This window comes from Tursiops truncatus, chromosome 8 (assembly GCF_011762595.2).
Source record: "Tursiops truncatus isolate mTurTru1 chromosome 8, mTurTru1.mat.Y, whole genome shotgun sequence".
Taxonomy (NCBI): domain Eukaryota; kingdom Metazoa; phylum Chordata; class Mammalia; order Artiodactyla; family Delphinidae; genus Tursiops; species Tursiops truncatus.
In genome coordinates, this window is record NC_047041.1 from 55,443,337 (window position 1) to 55,464,856 (window position 21,520).

Consider the following 21,520-nt stretch of genomic DNA (forward strand, 5'->3'; position numbering starts at 1 on the left):
TCAGAATAGTTTAAATCCAAAACAATGGCAATACTAAATGTTGGCAAGGATGTGGAGCAACAGGAACTTTCATTCATTGTTGACGGCAATGCAAAATGGTATAGCCATTTTAGAGGATGGTCTGGCAGTTTCTCACAAAACTAAACATAGGTTTACTATATGATCGAGCAATTGTGCTCCTAGATATTTACCCAGATGAGCTGAAAACTTGTGTTCACACAAAAACCTACACATAAATGCCTATAGCAGCTGTATTCATAATTGCCGAAACGTGGAAGCAACCAAAATGTACCTCAATAGGTCAAAAGATAAACTGTGGCATATCCAATAACAATGGAGCATTATTCAGCAATAAAAAGAAACGAGCTATGAAAAGCTATTAAAAAGACACGAGGGAACCTTAAAGGCATATAGCTAAGTAAAAGAAGCCAATCTGAGAAAGCTACATGCTGTATGACTCCAACTCTGTTACGAAAAAGGCAAAACTGTGGAGACAGTAAAAAGTTCAGTGGTTGCCAGGTGTTCTGAGGGAGGAAAAAAAGGATAAATAGGTGAAGCATGGAGGATTTTTAGGCCAGTGAAACGATTCTGTATGACACTGTAACGGTGGATACATGACACTGTGCCTTTGTCAAAACGCATAGAACTATACAACACAAAGAGTGAACCCGAAGGTAAACTACAGACTTTAGTTAATAATATTGTATTAATATTGATTCAACAATAGTAACAAATGTGTCACTCTAATATAAGATGTTAATAACAAAAGAAATGGGGGGGGCCTTTCTGTACTTTCTGCACAATTTTTCTGTAAACCTAAAACTACTCTAAAACACAAAGTTCATTTTTTAAAAAGTGACAGAACTGTACCTCAAAAAAGTCAATTTTACTGAATGTTCATTTAATAAAACAAATCCCAGACATGTTCTACCAAAGATACATTTAAGTTTACCAAATAAGTTAACTTATCTTTCCATAAAAATATTTCCTACTTCAACCTACAAAGCCATGGTTTAAACTTTACTCTGACTCCCTTTTTAATCCAAATACCTTGCCACAATTTGCCTCCAGATAAAATCTGAAATCCTACCCCCACAATGAACATATATGTGCCTGCATGTGTTTGCATTCACACACAATTACTGCACTATGAAGGTATGTACCCTTCTCGCCTAGTCTTTATCAATAGTGTCAATAATATGCTTTCCATCATTTTCCATGACAAAAATCTTAACCAAACAGCCTCCTTCTTAAGACATATACTAAGTAAAATTTTAATGGGGAGAAAAAAAACATTCATTAAGTAAACTGAATAGGTTATTAAGCCCTGGGATGAGCTGGTGGAAAACTTTAAAAGAAAAAACTCAGCACCTCTATTTGATTCACAGACAATGAGGAAGCATGGGTACTCAGTGAGATGAGTAATGGTATGGCCTTGTTGAGGCAATGGGCATGGAAAATGACTTTTGGCAGTTGTGTGGAAAGTACTTTACAGCTATTGTTTCTCACCCAAAGTGCTTTCTTCCTCATCTCTGAAATACTGATTCTGAACAGATGGTATGATCATCTGTTAAACACATTCAAGCAGTAAAGCTTATTTCCAATCATCATTATTATATTTGACTGGAAAACTCTATGAAATATAAAACACTCCTAAGCAATTTTTTTCTGAATGAATCAAATATTTATGAAGGGCCTACTATGTGCTTCTAAATAAATGAGAAACAGTTTCTGTTTTCTAAGAGCTTGGGTCCAGTGGAGACAAAAGCCATTTTGCCCCGCCAACTCCCTGTAAAAACAAAGACCAAAAGTCAGTGAGGCTGCTTATCATGAAAGAAAGAGGAATGAGGAAACAATTTGGGGTTCTTCGGTAATCCAGTAGTGTGATCAGTGTTTTTACATCACCGACGGAAAAAATATACAAATTCTTAGGAAGCAGTCTTTTTCCACAAAGAGATGTGTTCAATTTCCTTAACTCGAATTTCTCCAAAAAATATGTAAACTAGATTCTACCTTGGTAGAGGAAAAAAAATAGAAAAGAAAAACAACTCTTCGAAGAACACAGGGATATGCATAGGTAGGGGGGTTAATCTGCTCTATTCCAGGGTACATGCTCAAATTGGGTTATGTTTACTAGAATCAAAGAACTAAGGATACAATTTAGTCTAAACACTAAACTAATACAGGAAGATGTGTGTACAGTGTGTTTGTGTTATGGTCCATGTGCAAAAACTGGCCTATTTACAGAAATAAATCAAGTCATTCAAAACCAGGATTGCTGGCTCTAATTTCGGATGAGTAAACAAACCCTGACCAAGTGGAATCTGGTTCTGCTTCCTTTCAAATGAATCTAAGTACTCAAAGATCTTAATATTCCATAAGTATAATATCTTCTAATGGTTTCTACATTCTACTTACCTGTTTACTCCAAGTATAGTTAATGTCATATGTACATCTCCAAAGGATCACTTTTGATTGGATTTTAGTGTTTTTATACAACACTGTCTATGATCTGAAAATCACAGATACATTCATCTCTTTGCAAGCATACTCCTTTTTATGCATCTTTACAAAGACAGTGATGGACAATGCTAAAGATTCTTTTCAGTAAGACACACCAATCTGTAAATGACCTATTAAACAATTTTCTTCTTGTATATTATGCTGGAGCCAAAAGGGCTTTTTAGGCAAAAGCTATCAAAGCATGGTTCAGGAAACCATGAGGATTCCTAACACCATTTCGGTCTGTGAGATCAAAAATACTTTCATAATAATACTAAGCTGCTATCTCCCTTTTTCACTCTCATTTTCTCATAACTGTATAGTGGAGTTTTTCAGTCTATAAGATCTGTGATATCACAACAGATTGATTGCAGAAGTAAATGTGAGGGTTCATCTGTCTTTTATTAACCTAGGCATTATCAATAGATATACCCTAAATTCTTTGAGATCTTTACAATATTTAGAGTATAAAGGGGTCTGGAGTGGTTTAGGGCATTATTCATCTATACTAGTTTTCCCACCAAAAATGGAAATAATTAACAATCTGAAAAAAAGTTTTAGAACTATGGCAGTTGTCCTATAAGTTAACAAATTTGCTTTAAAATGTCATTTACAGATTGTTTCTATTGTACCTATACCTGCTCAGCCATTAAGAAAGGGCAAAATTTTCCTTAGAAAATATTTAATCCAATCCATTAATTTCATAGACTCAGTGGCAATATCAGGCCTAGAACCCAGGTCCAGCTAGGGAGATAAAGCAAAAATATATGTAATAATAAAACATACAAGAGTTTTGTGTTTGATATAGAGAATAAGTACCTATCAAACTGGTCCTTCCATAAATAACAGCTATAGACTCTAGATCAGATACAAAAAGCTACTACATGAGGGTTCTAAAAATTGATCAATGGCAGGCAGATTTGGGGGTAAACTCAGAACCTGGCGCAAACAACCAACAGGAGGAGTGAAATTCCCCTTTTCTGTGACTTCTCCCTGAGGGCATCTATGGTTAAACACCAACAGACAGACAACTATCTTTCTGGCAGGAGCAACCAGGGAAAAGAGATTAGGCAATCAAGGCCACCAGAATGGAGGAAGCCAGAGAATGGGGCACCCCAAATTCTGTTTAAATTCAATCTGAGTTTCTGAATCCTAAGTCATATCTGCACGAGGCAAACAGAGAGCAGCTGTGCCTAAGGATGAGAGTAATGACCTGAAATCGGAGGCAATGTCCATTGCAGGCATGACAGTTTGAGCCTAACCAAGTTAACTACCCGCTAGAATTAGAACATCAATATTCTTTGGAACAAAGCAACAAACTCCAGAGATTCCACAAAATTACACTCACAATGTCCAGGGTACTCTGCAATATCACCCAATATATGAAGAACCAGGAAAATGTGATTCACTCTCTAGGGAAAAGACAATCAACATATGCCAACTCTGAGATGACCCAGATGTTAAAATTATCAAAGAAAGTCACTATTACAAATACGCTAAGTGAAAAAAAGTTAAATATTCTCATAATGAATAAAAAGACATGAAATCTCAGCAGACTATTTGAAAATGTTAAAAAGCCAAGAGGCTTCCGCTTCTAGTCAAGGTGGAGTAGGCAAAAGGAACACTGCCCAACTAATTTTACCAGTCTACCATAATCCTAATACCAATCTAACAAAGTAATTTAAAACACTGCTTCCCAATACCCCTAATAAATATAGGCACAAAAACTCTTAAATTATTACCAGATCATAACTAGCAAAGTATAAAAAAGATTGTACTCTATATTGTAGCCATTAGTTTATTCCATAAACGCAATGTTAAACACTTGAAATTAAATCAATGTAGTTCACCGTAGTAACAGAATCAAGAAGAAAATGCCATGATCATTTATTTCAATAAATGCAGAAAAAGCATTTGACAAAATTCAACATCCATTCACGATAAAATTCAGAAACTAGGAGTAAGAGGCAACTTCCTAAAGCCAATAAAAGGCATTGCTAACATTATATTTAATGGAGAAAGGATGAATGATTTCCCCTTATGATCAGGAACAAGTAAAGGATTTCCATGTTTATCACTTTCATTCAACATTGTACTGTATGCCCTAGCTACTGAAATAAGGCAGAAAAATTAAAGCGCATAGAGCATTCCAAGTTTGCAGGTACAATTGTTTATACAGAAAATCCCAAGAAATCTACAAAATAACTACTAGAATTTAAAAGTTAATATAACAAGATTGCAAGATGCAAGATTACTAAATTAAAATGAATTGTATTCTTATATACTTGCAGGAAACAAATGAGAAATAAAATTTCAAAAACAATCCCATTTGCAATAATGCCCAAAACAAACAAGCCTCCCATAAAATACTTAGGAATAACACTAATAAAAGATGCCCAGAACCTCTACATTGAAAGCTATAAGATATTATTGAGATAATTAAGGAAAAAAATCAAAATAAAAGAGACATATGCCAGGACTTCCCTGGTCGTACAGTGGTTAAGAATCTGCCTGCCAATGCAGGGGGCATGGGTTCAAGCCCTGGTCCGGGAGGATCCCACATGTTGCGGAGCAGCTAAGTCCGTGAGCCACAACTACTGAGCCCATGCTCTAAAGCCCGCGAGCCACAACTACTGAGCCCACATGCCACAACTACTGAGCCCACATGCCACAACTACTGAGCACGCACACCTAGAGTCCATGCTCCCCTACGGGAGAAGCCCACGCACCACAATGAAGAGAGGCCCCCGCTCTGCACAGCTAGAGAAAGCCCATGTGCAGCAACAAAGACCCAACGTGGCCAAAAATAAATAAATAAAAATAAATAAATTTATTAGAAAAAAGGGAGACATATGCCATGTTCATGGATTGGAGAACTTGATATAGTTAAGACTGCAATTCTCCACAAATTGATCTATAAATCCTAATCAAAATTCCAGCAGGCTTTTTTTTTTTTTGGTAGAAACTGATAAATTCATTCTCAAATTCACTTGTAAATACAAAGAACCTAGAAACCCACAGGAATTTTTTAAAAGAACAAAGCTGGAGAACTTACTCCATCTGGTTTTAAGACAGCAAAGCTATAATAATAAGGGAGTTTGTTACCTCACTTATAAAAAAACTTGAGATGGATCATAGATCTAAATGTAAAGCCCAAAACTATAAAATTTCTAAAACAAAACACAGAAGAAAACTTACGTGACTTTGGGTTAGGCACAGATTTCTTAGAAAGAACACAAAAAGCCCTAACCATAAAATAAATTAAAAAAATACACTGGATTTCATCAAACTTTGAAACTTTTGCTCTTTAGAAAGCATCACTAAGAACACAAAAAGGCAAGACACAGACTGGAAGAAAATACTGCCAAAACACATATCAGAAAAAGGACTTGTATCCAGAAATGCGTGCACACACACACACACACACACACACACACACGCATGCCCACACAGTCTTTAACCACAGTATGAGAAGACAAAAGTCCCATTTAAAAATGAGGGAAGGGACTTCCCTGGTGGCGCAGTGGTTAAGAATCCGCCTGCCAATGCAGGGGACACAGGTTCGAGCCCTGGTCCGGGAAGATCCCACATGCCGTGGAGCAGCTAAGCCCGTGTGCCACAACTACTGAGCCTTCACTCTAGAGCCCGCAAGCCACAACTACTGAGCCCACACGCTGCAACTACTGAGCCCGTGCACCTAGAGCCGGTGCTCCGAAACAACAGAAGCCACCGCAATGAGAAGCCCATGCACCACAACGAAGAGTAGCCCTCGCTCGCCGCAACCAGAGCAAGCCCACGCACAGCAACGAAGAGCCAATGCAGCAAAAAATAGATAAATAAATGTATGTTAAGTTTAATACATAGCGAGACGGATACCTGTATATACCAGCTCTGTCCACTGAGAGGGCTTAGAAGCACTTACAACTCAGAAGCAACAAGCACACCTAGTGCCCAGATCTTGTTTCTAAATTCCATTGTTCAATGAAAGGAACAGGATTCCTAGGAGAAATGGCTGATTCTAGGGCTGAGACAGGGAAAATACCTGATGAGTCCAGATCACATAGTGCCAGAAATTAAGAACTTGCTTTAAAAAACAAACGAACAAAAAGGAGATGAGGGCGTGTCAAAAGGACACAGAACCCATCCTGAGAGAGCTCTCAATGCCACAGTTGAAGCAAGGAAATAAAGAACATCGTATCAGATTGTAACCTAAAGTATAAAATAAATAGATACAAATCCATACTGATAATTAAACGACTGAATAAATAAATGCGTGGAGGGAAGAAGGGACAAATCTTCCTCACAAAGTACCCGAATAATGTGTGTAGATAGTCTCCCTTCCAGGAGGTGGAGCTTCAGTCCCCTCTTCTGGAGTGGAGGCTGGGCTTAGAATCTGGCTTTCAAAAAATTGAGCAGGGAAAGGGAACTCTAGAGTGCATAAACCTGGGAGACATCACCTTAACCCAGTGATCAAGGTTACTATCAACAGTGATTCGTCATGGTGATTTAAAAATAGGAAAGAATGAAAAACTGTCAAAGATCAGAGAAGCCTAGGAAGTCATGATGACTAAAGCCAGTGTGGTGTCCTAGACTGGATACTGGAAGAAAAAAAGATATTAGAATCCAGTCTAATCACAACAAAACATCAGACAAACACCAATCAAGGGATATTATATAAAACAGCTGACCCAGTAATCCTTAAAACTGTCAAAGTCATCAAAAAAATCAAAGTCTGAGGAATTTTCACAACCAAGAAAGTCTAAGGAAGCATAGCTACTAAAAGCAGTATGGTTTCCTGGATGAGATCCTGGAACAGAAAAGGGACATTAGATAAAAATTAAGGAAATCTGAATAAAGCATGGACTTTAGTTAATGATGACTTATCAATACAGGTTCAATAATTACGACAAATGTACCATACTAAGGTAAGATGTTAATAATGGGAGAAACTGGATGTGGGGTTTACAGGGTAACTCTCTGTACTATCTTTGTAATAATTCTATAAATCTAAAACTGTTGTAAAATAAAAATGACATAGTGGAAACACTGGTGAAACCTGAATAAAATCCACAGCTAATAGTAATGTATCAATATTAATTTCCTGGTTTGATGATATACCAAGTTGTATGTACCATGTCAAATGTAACATGGCTATACAAGAAGTTAATATTAAAAGAAACTGGATGAAAGGTGTATGGAACCTTTCTGAACAATCTTTACAAGTTTTCTGTAAATCTAAATAGAGTTTTTCTTTTCCTAATGGGCAAAAATATTTAAAATTACACCTCTTAAAAGATAACCAATAAAGATATGAAAAATTATCATAATAGAAATACAATTATAAAACCAAACTAAGGAAGCACTATATACCCAATAGCTAAAATTAAAAAGACCGACCTCTTAAATGAAATGCACAAATCCCTGAAAGACACAAGCAACCAAAGCCTACTCAAGAAGCAGCTAACTTCAGTAACACCTCAACTATTAAAGAATTGAATTCCTAACTCAAAGCCCACAAAGAAGACTCCACATCTGGGCCCACAAAGGCCCAGATGGCTTCACCGGTAAATTCTACCAACCTTTAAGAAATAATTCCAATTCTACACTTACTCTTCCAGAAAACAGAGGAAACACTTCCCAATTCACTAGTTGTGACCAACATTACCCCAACAAAACTAAACAACGAGGTGGCAAGAAAACAAAACTTCAGATCAATATTCCACCTTAATATAGATGCAAAAATCCTTTACAAAATTTTAGCACATTGAATCTAGAAATATACATAAAAAGAATAATTCATCATGAACAAGAGGGGCTTTCCCTAGCAATCCTAAGTTGGATGAACATTCAAAAATCAATCAATGTACTTCACTATCATAATACAAGAGAAAAACATAAAATTATCTCAACAGATACAAGGAAAGGCAATTTGACAAAATCCAAAACACTTAAGCAAAAATTCAAAATGACAACAGCAGAAATTTCCTAAAAAACATAATGCCAGAAAATTATGTTGGACACTGACGAGAAGATGTCAAAGTTTCGAAAGTCATCAAGTATGAACCCAATTTCTTCTAAACAGTTAATTACATTTGATCTTAGAAGGTAATCTGATTTCTTTACACATCAAATATGCCTTCTGACTGTATTTATACTTAGACTAAAATTAATTCTTACATATTGAAAATGCTTGGGTTGAAGTATAATTGGGCCAATTTGGAAAGGGAATGAAGAAAAAACTATAGTAGTAAGGGTTTCTAATTTCCTACAGGTAAACCTTACAGTAGATAACAAACAAGTACCTGGTATTACCCTCTGAAAGGAGACAAGGAAACCAAAATTTCTGTCTCTATTTGTCAATGATCATGGGAAAGTTGCTTACTTTCTTTAGGTCTCATTTTCCTGTTATTTTAAAAAGAGATTACACTAGATTCATCCTTAAATTCATCAAATATTTAATGAGCTCTTACTGTGTGTTAAACACTTTTCTAGACACTGGGAAATACAGCCATGAGGAAAAAAAAAATAGACAAAAATCCCTCTCCTCACAGAGTTTAGAGAGACAGACAAATAAAATTCATATGTGAAGTGTATAGCATGTTAAAGGGTAATAAATACTATGGAGAAAAACAAAACAGGGAAGGGGACAGAAGGTACCGAGGGGAGTGTGGTTTTAAGTGAGGTTATAAGGGAACTAGATTTCTAGGTTCACTTTCAGTTCAAAAATACAGTGATTTTCTTATATGTTGACTAGGCCGCATAAAAACACACAGTGAACCTCTGAACTTGACCTCTTTAAACTCATACATTCTATCACCTTGCTCTGTGTGTCACCACTTATATTTTAGAAAAATAGGATTAAACATACATTTTTCCATACTGAGACAAAACATATGCTGTCACTTAATGAAATAAGTAATTTCCCAGTCTTGCCTTGAGAGAGGAAAATAAGAAAAAACCTAGCAGTTTCTCCCCAAAGGCTCTAAAAATCTGGTATTTTTGTACACTACAGAAAGGATTAAAATTAGCTATTTTTTCTCCTCCTCCAATATATCTGTGGCCTGGAGTTTGGTCCTTTACTGGACCTAAGTTACAAAAGGAGGTGGTTTAACAGCTTCTCCAAAGTGGAAGATTTTCCATAGGTGTGAAAAGTCATATGAATAAAAAGTGTCACTACCACAGTTATTGCAGCTACCATATTTTGTATGCCTGCTACGTGCCAGGTACAGCACTAGCCATTTTACATATTAGACTGAACTATATGACACTGCCATTTATAGGTCAAAGTCAGCAGTTTTATATAGATTAAATACTTTATCATCCATTAATTTCAAATTCTACGAGAGAGAATCTGTATAGGTTAATTGCAATGTTGCTTTCTATAGTTCATCCACTGAATTATTATCTCAGACAAATCTTACAGATAATGGAACTTTTGTTTGGAGACATAAAGACCTTCTGCCAAGTTGACAGTGCTGTGAACGACAGCTAGAAGATACTGCCTATCTATGGTATCGAGTTTGTGCAAACAAATACTTAAAATTTTTCACTTCGGACTTAATTTGAGGATTTGAGTTTTAAGTATCATTATCTATAGCACAAATTTCATCAAAAGCTATCATTAGCACTGTGACTTCATTTTGAGAAAAGTTCTATTTATTAGTTATACCCACTATTCTGCTTAAAAAGACAGAATCTTCGTTCCAAAATTAATATATTTTTCCCCACTAGGAAGAGTATAAAGCAACCCCAAAATTATACTAATATCTTAAATCTGTCCATTTGGATTGGAATTTCTATTTCTTTGGAAATACCTCATTAAAAGAATCTTTCCCCAAAGAGAACACTGTCCATAAACTAACCTATTAAATTCAATCCAAATAATTTTAAATTCATCTTTTAAAAGCAGATCAGTATCTACAGTTTATTATTTTTTTTCTTCTGGCAGCTATTTTTCATTCACTATACAGTTTATGTCTAGAGTTCACATTTATAAGATATTAATAAAATAGATTTTGATTATCTTCTAAGTAATTGTATGCAATCTAAAGTTTCAACTAGCATAAAAAGGCAGGCACTTTGTATGTTACACTATTAGCAGATGGGAAAGTTTATTTATAACATTTAAATGCCAACAGAAGTCTCAGTGAAACATTAAGAGGAAAAAATAAAAAGGAAAAAACTACCTGAAGTTTTTTTGGGGAAAAAAGAGGGAAATAAATACAAGAAGAATACGGTGATCACATTTAGAAATCAACGAATTTAAATAGGTTAATATATAAAAACCTACCAGCTCATTGCTTGTAGATGTGAGTCTTAGTTTTTCTTCAATTTCCTTTCCAATTTTCTGAACAGTTACCTGAGTCTGTTTAATTGCACACTGGGCTCTATGAAGCCTAGAAATAAAAGTTGTAGAAAAATTTAAGTGAGTTAACTATAAACTCAACACAGAGCCACAGGCATAAATGGAACAAAACGAGGACAAAGTTTCCAGGATAAAGAGAATTAATAATGAACTCAACTGATGATTTCACAATTCTCTAGCATATTTACAACAAGGAAATAACAAGAGTCACGATATGTTCTAAAACACCCTTTCTATACCCATCTGACTGTCTGTGATGTATTGAGAGCTAAAATGAAGAACTCACAGGAATCTGAAAGAGACCTTAGAAAATAATCTGATTGAACCCTATCATTTTACAGATGGGAAACTGAGGCCCAGAGAAATTAGCTACATTACTAAAGTCACCAAAAAAACCCACTGCTATGAAGGCTATTACTTGTTGGGTATCCACAAAGAAAAAAAAATTAACAATAATCCCAAGTTAAGAAGACTGAATTAAAGCAGCAGCCCCTTTGAAACAAGGAGCATTGAAAAAATTAACTAGTTTTCTTTTTTGCTTTAATTATGGGTTTGTGTTTTTCTTTGTCTCTTTGTCTTCAAGTATAGCTTATATATTTTGTATACATGTACATACTAAAAATGGTCAAATTGTCTTTATTCACAGGTAACATGATTTTCATGTAGAAAATCATTAGGAATCCACAAAACAACTACTAGAACTAATAATGTCACAGGATACAAGGTCAACAAACACTCAGTTATATTTCTATATATGGGTCAATAATTTCACAGTCACAATCCCAATCCCAACAGGCTTTGTTTTTGTGTGTATGTGTGCTTCTTTTTGTAGAAATTAAGAAGTTGATACTATAAATTACATAGAAAAACAAAGAATCTAGAAGAGATAAACCAATCTTTAAATCTGCCAGATTTCAAGACTTCCTTTTTTATAAAGCTACGTAATCAAAACAATCTGGTACTGGCATAAGGATCAAAAAACAGATCAATGGAACAGAATAAAGAGTATAGAAACAGACCTACACATATATGGCCAACTGATTTTGGACAAAGGAACCTACGCAAATTAATGGAAAAAGGAAAGTTTTTTAAACAAATGGTGCTGGAACAGTGGGTAAACACAGTTGCTGTGAGGTAGGGAATGAATCTCATTCCCTACCTCACAGCAGAAAAAAAATTAATTCAAGGAGATCACAGTAAACATAAAAGCTAGAGTCATAAATCTGTAGAGGAAAACACAGAATCTCTTGCAACCTTGGGGTGGGCAAAGATTTCTTAGAGAAGACACAAAAAGCACTAACCTTAAAATTAAAAATGGATAAATTAGGCACTGCCAAAATAAAAAATGTCTTTTCATCTAAAGATGTTGTTAAGAAAATATAAAAGCAGTCCATGGACTGGGAGAAAATATTTGTAAAACATTAATTCGACAAAGTACTGTGCCTGGAGTATATAAAGAACTCATACAAACCAGTAACAAAGAGACAACCCAATTAAAAATGGGCAAAAGAGTGAAACACTTCACATAAGAAGATATAAGAAAGGCCAATAAGCATAGGAAAAGGTGCTCAGAATCTTAGTCATCATGGTAATGAAAATTAAAATCGTAATGAGATAGCATTTCACACTTGTTAGAATAACTAAAACTAAAATGACAACACCTGATGCTAGCAAGGATGTGCAGCAACTGAAACTTGCATGCATCGGTGATAAAAGTATAAAACAGTATCATCACTTTGGAAAACTGTTTCTTGTAAAGTTATACATACATCTAACCTATGACCCAGTATTTCTACTCCTTATCATTTACTCAAGAAATACAAAAACACGTCCACAAGAAGATATGTATAAGAACGTTCATAGAAAACAATCCAAACGTCCATCGAACAGGAGAATTAACAAGCAAATTGTGGTATATTCATACAGCGAAATTCTACTCGGCAATAAAAAGGAACACAACACTGATATACACAACAATATGAATGAATCTCAAAAAAACATTATGCTGAGTGAAAAAAGCCAGGAACGAAAAAGTACATACTATATGATTCCATTTAAACAAAGTTCAAGAACAGGTAAAAGCAATGTATGGTGACAGAAACCAAGAGTGGCTAGCTGCCTGGGTGAGGCAGGACTGACTGGTAGAGAGCAAGGTGAACTAAGGAACTACCTGAGGTGATGGAAATGTTCCATGTCTTGATTGGGGTGAGGCGCACAGGAGGATACACAGAACTTAAACTTGAAATCTAAGTATTTCACGGTATGTAAATTTTACTTCCGACTTTTAAAACTGGCCAACTGTCCTAAACTGAAAGTTATCCTATATATGAGGACGTTAATTTTATCAGGGAGTTGATGGCATCAACACCTCTGCCAACATTATTACTACGACACCTTGCACTAAAAACATTCATGACATATTCTGCACTTTCAGAAGTTGCCTGATAGTTACTGAGGATTTCTTAGGTCATCTAAAAAGGAGCAAATCTTATGAGATTACTCGTGAGAGCAGTTCTTCTGCAACTTCCTCAGGACTCCAAAGGAATCCAACAGAGGAGATTATCCTCCATCCTACTGCCTCCTGCTCCGGGTGTGAATTCGTACACACTCTCTTGATGGCAATACTCACCTACAAAGGTGATGCTAAAGAAATTTAAAAGCAAGGAGAGGACCTTTGTGATGTGGTCCCCACCTCGTTTCTGATACGCTTACTTTGCACGCGCAATTCCAGCAATGCTGAACTACTAACAACTCTCCCCAAACACGTCATGCCATTTCTTCCTTCTGTACCTTTCAGCGAGCTGTTCTATCTGACTACAAGCTTCACTCTCTCTTAACAGATAAGTATACTCCCAAACCCACTAACAGGCAGCTGAAGCATACCTTCTTCTTCAAAGGCCTTCCCGACTGTTCCAGACAGGTAGAGGCACTTCTTCCTATGGAGATCCACAGCATCATGTATACAACACTAACAAAGATTATAGAACCACATTTTACAGCAACTGCCTATTTCCTTGTCTATTTCTTTACTAGATTTCCGGGAAAAAAGAAAAAAAAACACTCATTTTTTTCATTTACATTCCCAGTACTTAGCAGAGAATGTGGCACAAAAGCACTCAAAATATACTGCTGACTGAAGGTCGACTAATGCCTGCATATAAAAGTACAGTCCCAAGATTTTGATTATTTTTACTGATATCAGTAAAAGACTAAAAGACTAATGTACTAGTTTTCTATAATTTCAAAATATATTCGAAACAAAAATCACATAAATTAAAGACAGTTCACTCTGGCAAGAAACAAGCAATTTCTACTAAAAATGTTATCAGAATTCTAATTTGATAGGCATTACCAACCCAAAGTAGAAATCAACAAAATAGCCTGTTACTTTGAAAGGCGGGAAAATGCTGCCTAAAACTCACTAGAGTACTATGCAAACAACCTTGTCAAATGGTAAAGACTCTAAAAATAAAAATGATTCATGACCATAATTAATGTATGACTTCAACTATTTGGCTCTCACTGCCCCAGACGCTTTCTGATCTTACCTTAGGGGCTTAAAACACACAGACAGAGTCACATTTCCTCCAATCTTCAGTGTTATCCAAATAGACTTTCAGAGCCCCTGCTACATCAAGACAGAGCTAATAACGTCCCCCTTTCAAGCTCAACAGGAGAATAAAAGTTTGAAGTGTTTAGGCTTTTAAACATAACATGGGACATCCTAATTCCCCTGGGGGTGAAGAGGTGAAGGACTGACAAGAAAAGAAACAACTGCCTTACCTCCAAACCAGCTAGCCAGTTTCAGAGGAATGTTTCTTGATTTTGCAAACTATGAAATGGTACTACAAAGAAACATAAATCATCCAGTCATCTGGGTGATTAGTCAAAACCAACACTAACACCCTCAAGCTGAAATAAAACTCATCATCACTGGTGTGGGGAGGATCAACTAGCTATCTGATAGGTATTCTGGTTATAGCAAATTCATGCATATTGGATCAATATGTTTTGAGATAACAGTAAAAGTGAAAGTGGGTTTAAAATAATGCTTTGCAGCTAGATATTGCTGTGAATGTAAAGATACACTGAACAAAAAGTGTTATGTCAAATGAATATTGAGACCATACCTATCAGATATTAATAATAATCTCAGTAAAGGAGAAGTGAGGAAACAATTTTTGCCTACTTAGTATTGATCATATCACATCTGAATGCTGCATTCAATTTTAAGATGATGAATGACAAATTAGAGCACCTAGAAAGTCAGTGAAGTATAGCTCCCTATGGCTGGCAGGGAGAGATTAAAAGGGAAAAGAATATATAGGAAAAAATAGGATTCTATTGAGAGAAATAGATACCTTATCATTAATGAGTTTGTATTCCATATGAAGGAGCTTAGATTTTTATTCTGAAGGTATTAGGAAACCATTAAAAAGTTTTAAGCCAAGAAAGATTTAATGACATATGCACTTTCTTCCTATAATTAGGTGACTGGGATACAGAGAAACAAGACTGTAAACAGGAAGGCTAGTATAAGGTTATTTTAACAGTCCTAGCAAAAGTTTAGGCATTGTCTTAAATTAAAACAGGAACAGAAAGGATGATGTAGATGTGAAAAGTTAGAGAGGAGATATAAAAAATGATGCCTGAAAATTACCAACATCAAGAACGCAAGAGAAGACATCACCACAGATCCTATGGACATTTAAAGGCAATTAAGGGAAATTATGAACAATATGTCAATAAATTTAACAACTTAGATGAAATAGTTAAATTGCTTAAAAACCACAAGTTTCCAAACCAAACAAATGAAATAGAAAATCTGAATAGTTGTTATCAGTTAGAGAAGCTAAATTTATAATTAAAAACCTTCTCACACAGAAAACTACATTCAGATTGCTTCACTGGTGAAATACTAGTCTTAACAAAACCTTTCAAAGAAGAAGGAACACTTTTCAATTTGTTTTAAGAGGCCAGAATAACCTTGATACCAAAACATCACAAGAAAAGCAAATTACAGACAATACAAAAATCATTAATAAAATTAGCAAATCAAATCTAGCAATATATGAAAAAGAGAGCACATCTTGATGAAGTGGATTTACCTGAGGAGTACAAGGCTGATTTAACATTTGAAAATCAATTGTGACAGAATGAAAGAGAAAAAACATATTATCTCAAAAGATGCCCCAAAAAAGCATTTGATAAAATTCAATACCTGTTAAGGATTTAAAACAAAAATCTCTCAACAAGCTAAGGAAAAAGGAGAGGTTCCTCAATCTGATAAAGGGTTTATACTAAAACTCTGCAGGTAATACTTAAGATCAGGAATAAGAAAAGATGTCTACTTTCATTACTCTATTCAACACTGTACTCAAGATCCAAGCCATTGTAATAAGGCAATTTAAAAAAGTCATAAATACAGGAAAGGAAGAAGCAAAAATGTCTACTCACAGATGCTATATGACTGTGTACATAGAAAAAAATGTTTTAATCTATAATCAAACTAATAATAAACTTAGCAACATTGCAAGATTCCAGGTTAATTCACAAAAATCAATTGGTATTTTTATATAGTATCATCAAATAACTAGATGTGAAAGAAAGACCTGTACATTGAAAACTAGAAAACACTGCTGAGAGAAATTTTTAAAAAACCTAAACAAATGGAGTCATGTACTATTTCATGGATTGGAGGTTAAGAAGTCAAGTCTCCCCCTAAATTTATCTAGAGTCAATTAATCCCAATCAAAAGCCTAGCAGTCTTTTTTTTTAATTGACAAGCTGACTTGAAAATTGATATGGAAATAGAAAAGTCCTAGAATAGCCAAGAAAATGTTAAAGAACAAAGCTGGGAGAATTACACTACCAGATTTTATGACTTATCATAAAGCTAGTTTGTAAAGCAGTAGTAGTTGCATAAGGCTAAACAAATAGATTGATGAAACAGAAATCAGGATATAGACATAGCCTATTCAATCAATTTATATTTTGATTAGGGAAAGAAAAGCTTTGTCAACAAACGACACTAAAATAAACTGGATATCAATATGGGAAAAAAATGAACCTTAAACTCTACCTCACATCATACATAAAAATCAATTTGAAATGATCAAAGACTTAAATGTAAAAGCTAAAACTATTAAGCCTCTAAAATAACATGTAGGAAAGTATATTCATGAGCTTGGGTTAGGTAAAGATTTCCTAAATAGGACACAAAAAGTACTATCCATAAAACAAAACCCTGATATAGCATACTTTATCAAAATTTAAAACTCTCATCAAAAGACATTATTGAGAAAATGAAAAATCTAGTCAGAGAGTGAGACAAAATATATATATATATCTGACAAAGGACTTGTATTTCTAATGTGTACAAAGAATTCCTACAACTTAACAATAAAAACCAAACAACCCAATAAATAAAAAAGGGCAAAATATTTGAACAAACACTTCACAAAAGAAGATACAAGAATGGCTAATAAGCACATAAAATGCTGCTCAATATCATTAGTCATCAAGGAATTAAAAATTAAAATCAAAATGATACACCAGTACAAACCTACTATAATGGCTAGAATTTACAAAACAATACCAAGTGATGTCAAGGAGTAGAGCAATTGGAACTTTCAAACACTGTTGGTGGGATTCTAAAATTGTATAACTACTCTGGAAACTGGTAATTTCTAATAAATTAAATATACACCTATCATATGAGCAGGAAGCTCCACTCTTAGGTATAAGAGAAATGAAAGCATGTGACCACAAGAGACTTTTTTTTCTTCCAGTTTTATTGAAATATAATTGGCATACAGCACTGTTTGGTGAACATCCATCATCTCATATAGATACAAAATAAAAGAATAACAAAAAAATTTTTTTTCTTGCGATGAGAACTCTTAGGATTTACTCTTAACAACTTCCATATATAATAATACAGCGGTGTTCATTATATTAATCACGTTGTACATCACATCCCTAGTATTTATTTATCTTTCGAACTGAAAGTTTGTACCTTTTGACTACCTTCATCCAAATAGCCCACCTCCAACCCCTCACAAAAGTCTTTTGGAAAGATATTCTTAGCAACTTTATTTATAACAGTCAAAAAGTGTAAACAACTCCTGGAGATGCTGTGGAGAAAAGGTAACCCTCCTACACTGTTGGTGGGAATGTAAATTGGTGCAGCCACTATGGAGAACGGTATGGAGGTTCCTTAAAAAACTAAAAATAGAGTTGCCATATGCTCCACTAATCCCACTCCTGGGCATATACCCAGAGAAAATTCAAATTTGAAAAGATACGTGCACCCCAGTATTCTTAGAAGCACTACTTACAATAGCCAAGACATAGAAGCAACCCAGGACAGATGAATGGATTAAGATGTGTTGGGACTTCCCTGGTGGCGCGTGGTTGAGAATCTGCCTGCCAATGCAGGGGACACGGATTCAATCACTGGCCTGGGAAGATCCCACATGCCACAGAGCAACTAAGCCCGCGAGCCACAACTACTGAAGCCCACGCGCCTAAAGCCTGGGCTGCGCAACAAGAGAAACCACTGCAGTGAGAAGCCAGCGCACTGCAATGAAGAGTAGCCCCCGCTCACCGCAACTAGAGAAAGCCCGTGTGCAGCAACAAAGACCCAATGCAAACCAAAATTAATTAATTAATTAATTTAATTAAGAAGATGTGGTACGTAAATACAATAAATACAATGGAAAATTTCTCAGCCATAAAAAAGAATGAATAATGCTATGGACCTAGAGATTATCATACTAAGTGAAGTAAATCAGACAGAGAAAGACAAATATCATATGATACCACTTATATGTGGAATCTAAAAAAAAGATACAAATGAACTTATTTACAGAAACAGACTTGAAGACATAGAAAACACACTTACGGTTATGAAAGGGGAGGGGATAAATTTGGAATTTGGGATTAACAGATACACACTCTATATACAAAAAAAACAACAAGGACCTACTCTATAGCACAGGGTAAACAACTCAAATGTCCATCAACAAGATAATGCATAAGCAAATTGTGGTATATTCATAGAAAAACCACTCACAACAATAAAAAGGAACAAACTACTGATCTATACTACAATATGGATAAATTTCAGAAGTATGCTGAACAAAAGAGTATACCGTATGGTTCCATTTATAAGAAGCTGAAGAACAGGAAAAGCTAATAAATAAGGAGGCAATAAGAAAAGTGCTTGACTCAGCCAGGGGTGGGGACAAGGGTATAAGAATGACTGGCAAAGCGGTATGAGGGAACTTTCTGGAGAGTGAAAAATATTCCATATCTTCATGGAATGATGACAATGTGGGTGTGTATATCTGTCAAAACTCATCAGACTATACATTTACATTCTCTTAATTTTATGTTGTATGAATTGTACTGCAAAAGAAAAAAATGATCACTGGTGTATGGCTTGGGGAACCAGGAAAATGGTGATGTCATTTATTGAAAGGGTGAACAGGGATGAGCAGTTTGAGAAGAAAGTTCTGCTTTCAGTTTGAGGCGCCTGTGCAACATCCGAGAGGAGGTGTTGAGTATGGGTTGAATACAAGGATCTGGAGCTTAGGAGACAGATCTTGGCCGGAGATAAAAATATGGCAATCATTAGCACACAGATGGTTATTAATGCTATGAAAGTAATGACATCATTCTGGAAGACTGTGAGAATGAGAGAGAACAGAGCCTAGAACAGAATTCCGAGGAAAATCAATTTTTAACGGATTAGAAATAAAGAAATAAAAGCTGCAAAAAATTCTGACCCAGAATTCCAGAGAAGTAGAAGGACAGCTGGGAGAGGTGGTGTTACAGCAGTCAAAGGAACAGAATGTCTCAAGGAAGTAATAATCACTGTCATAAAATCAAGTAACCTGAGGCCTAGACAGTATCTACAGATTTAGCAACAAGGACTTGATTAAAACTGTTTCAAATCTTTTCACCTCTCTCTATAACTACTGCCACCATCATCTTCTATCTAACCAGTAGTCTCCTAACTGGTTTCTAAGCTTCAACTCTTGCTCTTCTCAATTCCAATCTCTACTCAGTACCACAAGTAACCCTGTTCATCATTTGGTCAGTACTAATTGTAGCTTATCTGCCCAGTCTCCAGAACGCCTGCCTTATAGAGCTGTGTCCATAGTCTGATATCACCTACATCACTATGCCTGTTGCAACATGTCAACAATCTTTCTAGACTGGGAAACAGAATATAAAAACTAAAGACTTTGTCCTATCAGCAACACAGTCCAGTACTCAAGGTTTCTCTTCTCACAGGCTAAGAGAGATAGTAAACAAGTTCTCTTTACATTGCAAAGTCTCTAATACATGTCTGCAATTAAATTCCCTTAGAGACAACTATAGAAATATCACAATCTACAAACTTATAATTTAAAAGACTAGTGTTGTATAATATAGCTAGGCCTAACCACTTTACCTTTCTTCATCTCTGATAGACATGAAATGTTTTACTCTAGGCTCTAAATAATAGCTAGTGTTAATAGCTAGTGTTTGATTATCTATACAATGCCTTTCATTAGGTAATACATCTAACGGTAGTTAACAGGACTTTCCTGGTGGCGCAGTGGTTAAGAATCCGCCTGCCAATGCAGAGAACACGAGTTTGAGCCCTGGTCCGGGAAGATCCCACATGCCACGGAGTAACTAAGCTCGTGTGCCACAACTACCGAGCCTGCGCTCTACAGCCCACAAGCCACAACTACTGAGCCCACGTGCCACAACTACTGAAGCCCGTGCTCCGCAACAAGAGAAGCCACCACAATGAGAAGCCCGTGCACTGCAAGGAAGAGTAGCCCTCGCTCACTGCAGCTAGAGAAAATCTGCGCACAGCAACGAAGACCCAACCTAAGCAAAAATAAACAAATAAATAATATATTAAATTACTTTAAAAAATAAATTAAATAAAGGTAGTTAAAATATATGTACTTCTAGTCATGTTTATAATACCTTCCATCAATGAGAAAAGGATTTTTCTGGTGACTGAAAAGGCTATGACCTATAATTTTTTCCACACTAAATACAATTTTCAATATATTTTTTTAGAATTCTAGTCAAATAAATCTAGACACCACAATAGTCATGAATCACCACAGTGCTCCAAACTTCTGACCTAAAGAAACCACAAAATAATACATGAGTATTGTCTTAAGCCACTAAATTTATGGTAATTTATTATCCATCGATAGAAAACTAATACTCTCTTCCAATCCAAATCTTGACTACCTTGCTTTCAAGGCCAGCTCAAATATCATCTCTTCATTATTTCATTTACAGAGCACATTATCACATTAGTCAAGATAATATCTGCACTTTATAAATCTTTAGTCTAATCCTTTATCTGATAATAATCCACACACATTTTAATTTATTCATTCATCCTATCTTCACACTGTGCGCTTTCCATGTTGCTAATACTGAGCCTGGTGTTGAGAGAAAAGTCATTGGAGACAGTCTATCTCTCCAGAAACAGACAATTTATTTACATATTCATGCAACAAACACTTAAGTGCCTAAACGCCTTAACACAGTGAGCCCATGCCCTGTGTTAGGTAATGGAAATACAGAGATCAGAGATGTACATCTTATATTCATAAATGCACAAACGTT

At 35.5% G+C, this 21,520-nt stretch overlaps 1 protein-coding gene across 7 annotated transcripts in view; it reads right to left on the bottom strand.

Annotated features, from left to right (window-relative positions):
• Positions 1 to 21,520, bottom strand: part of LOC101316208 (diacylglycerol O-acyltransferase 2) — a 364,872-nt gene that overhangs the window by 168,155 nt on the left and 175,197 nt on the right. For all 7 annotated transcript variants that reach the window (XM_073808430.1, XM_073808431.1, XM_073808432.1 and 4 more), the window contains one exon: positions 10,793 to 10,898. In XM_073808430.1, the coding sequence (XP_073664531.1) occupies positions 10,793 to 10,898 (106 nt within the window). The remainder of the gene's footprint in view (positions 1 to 10,792; positions 10,899 to 21,520) is intronic.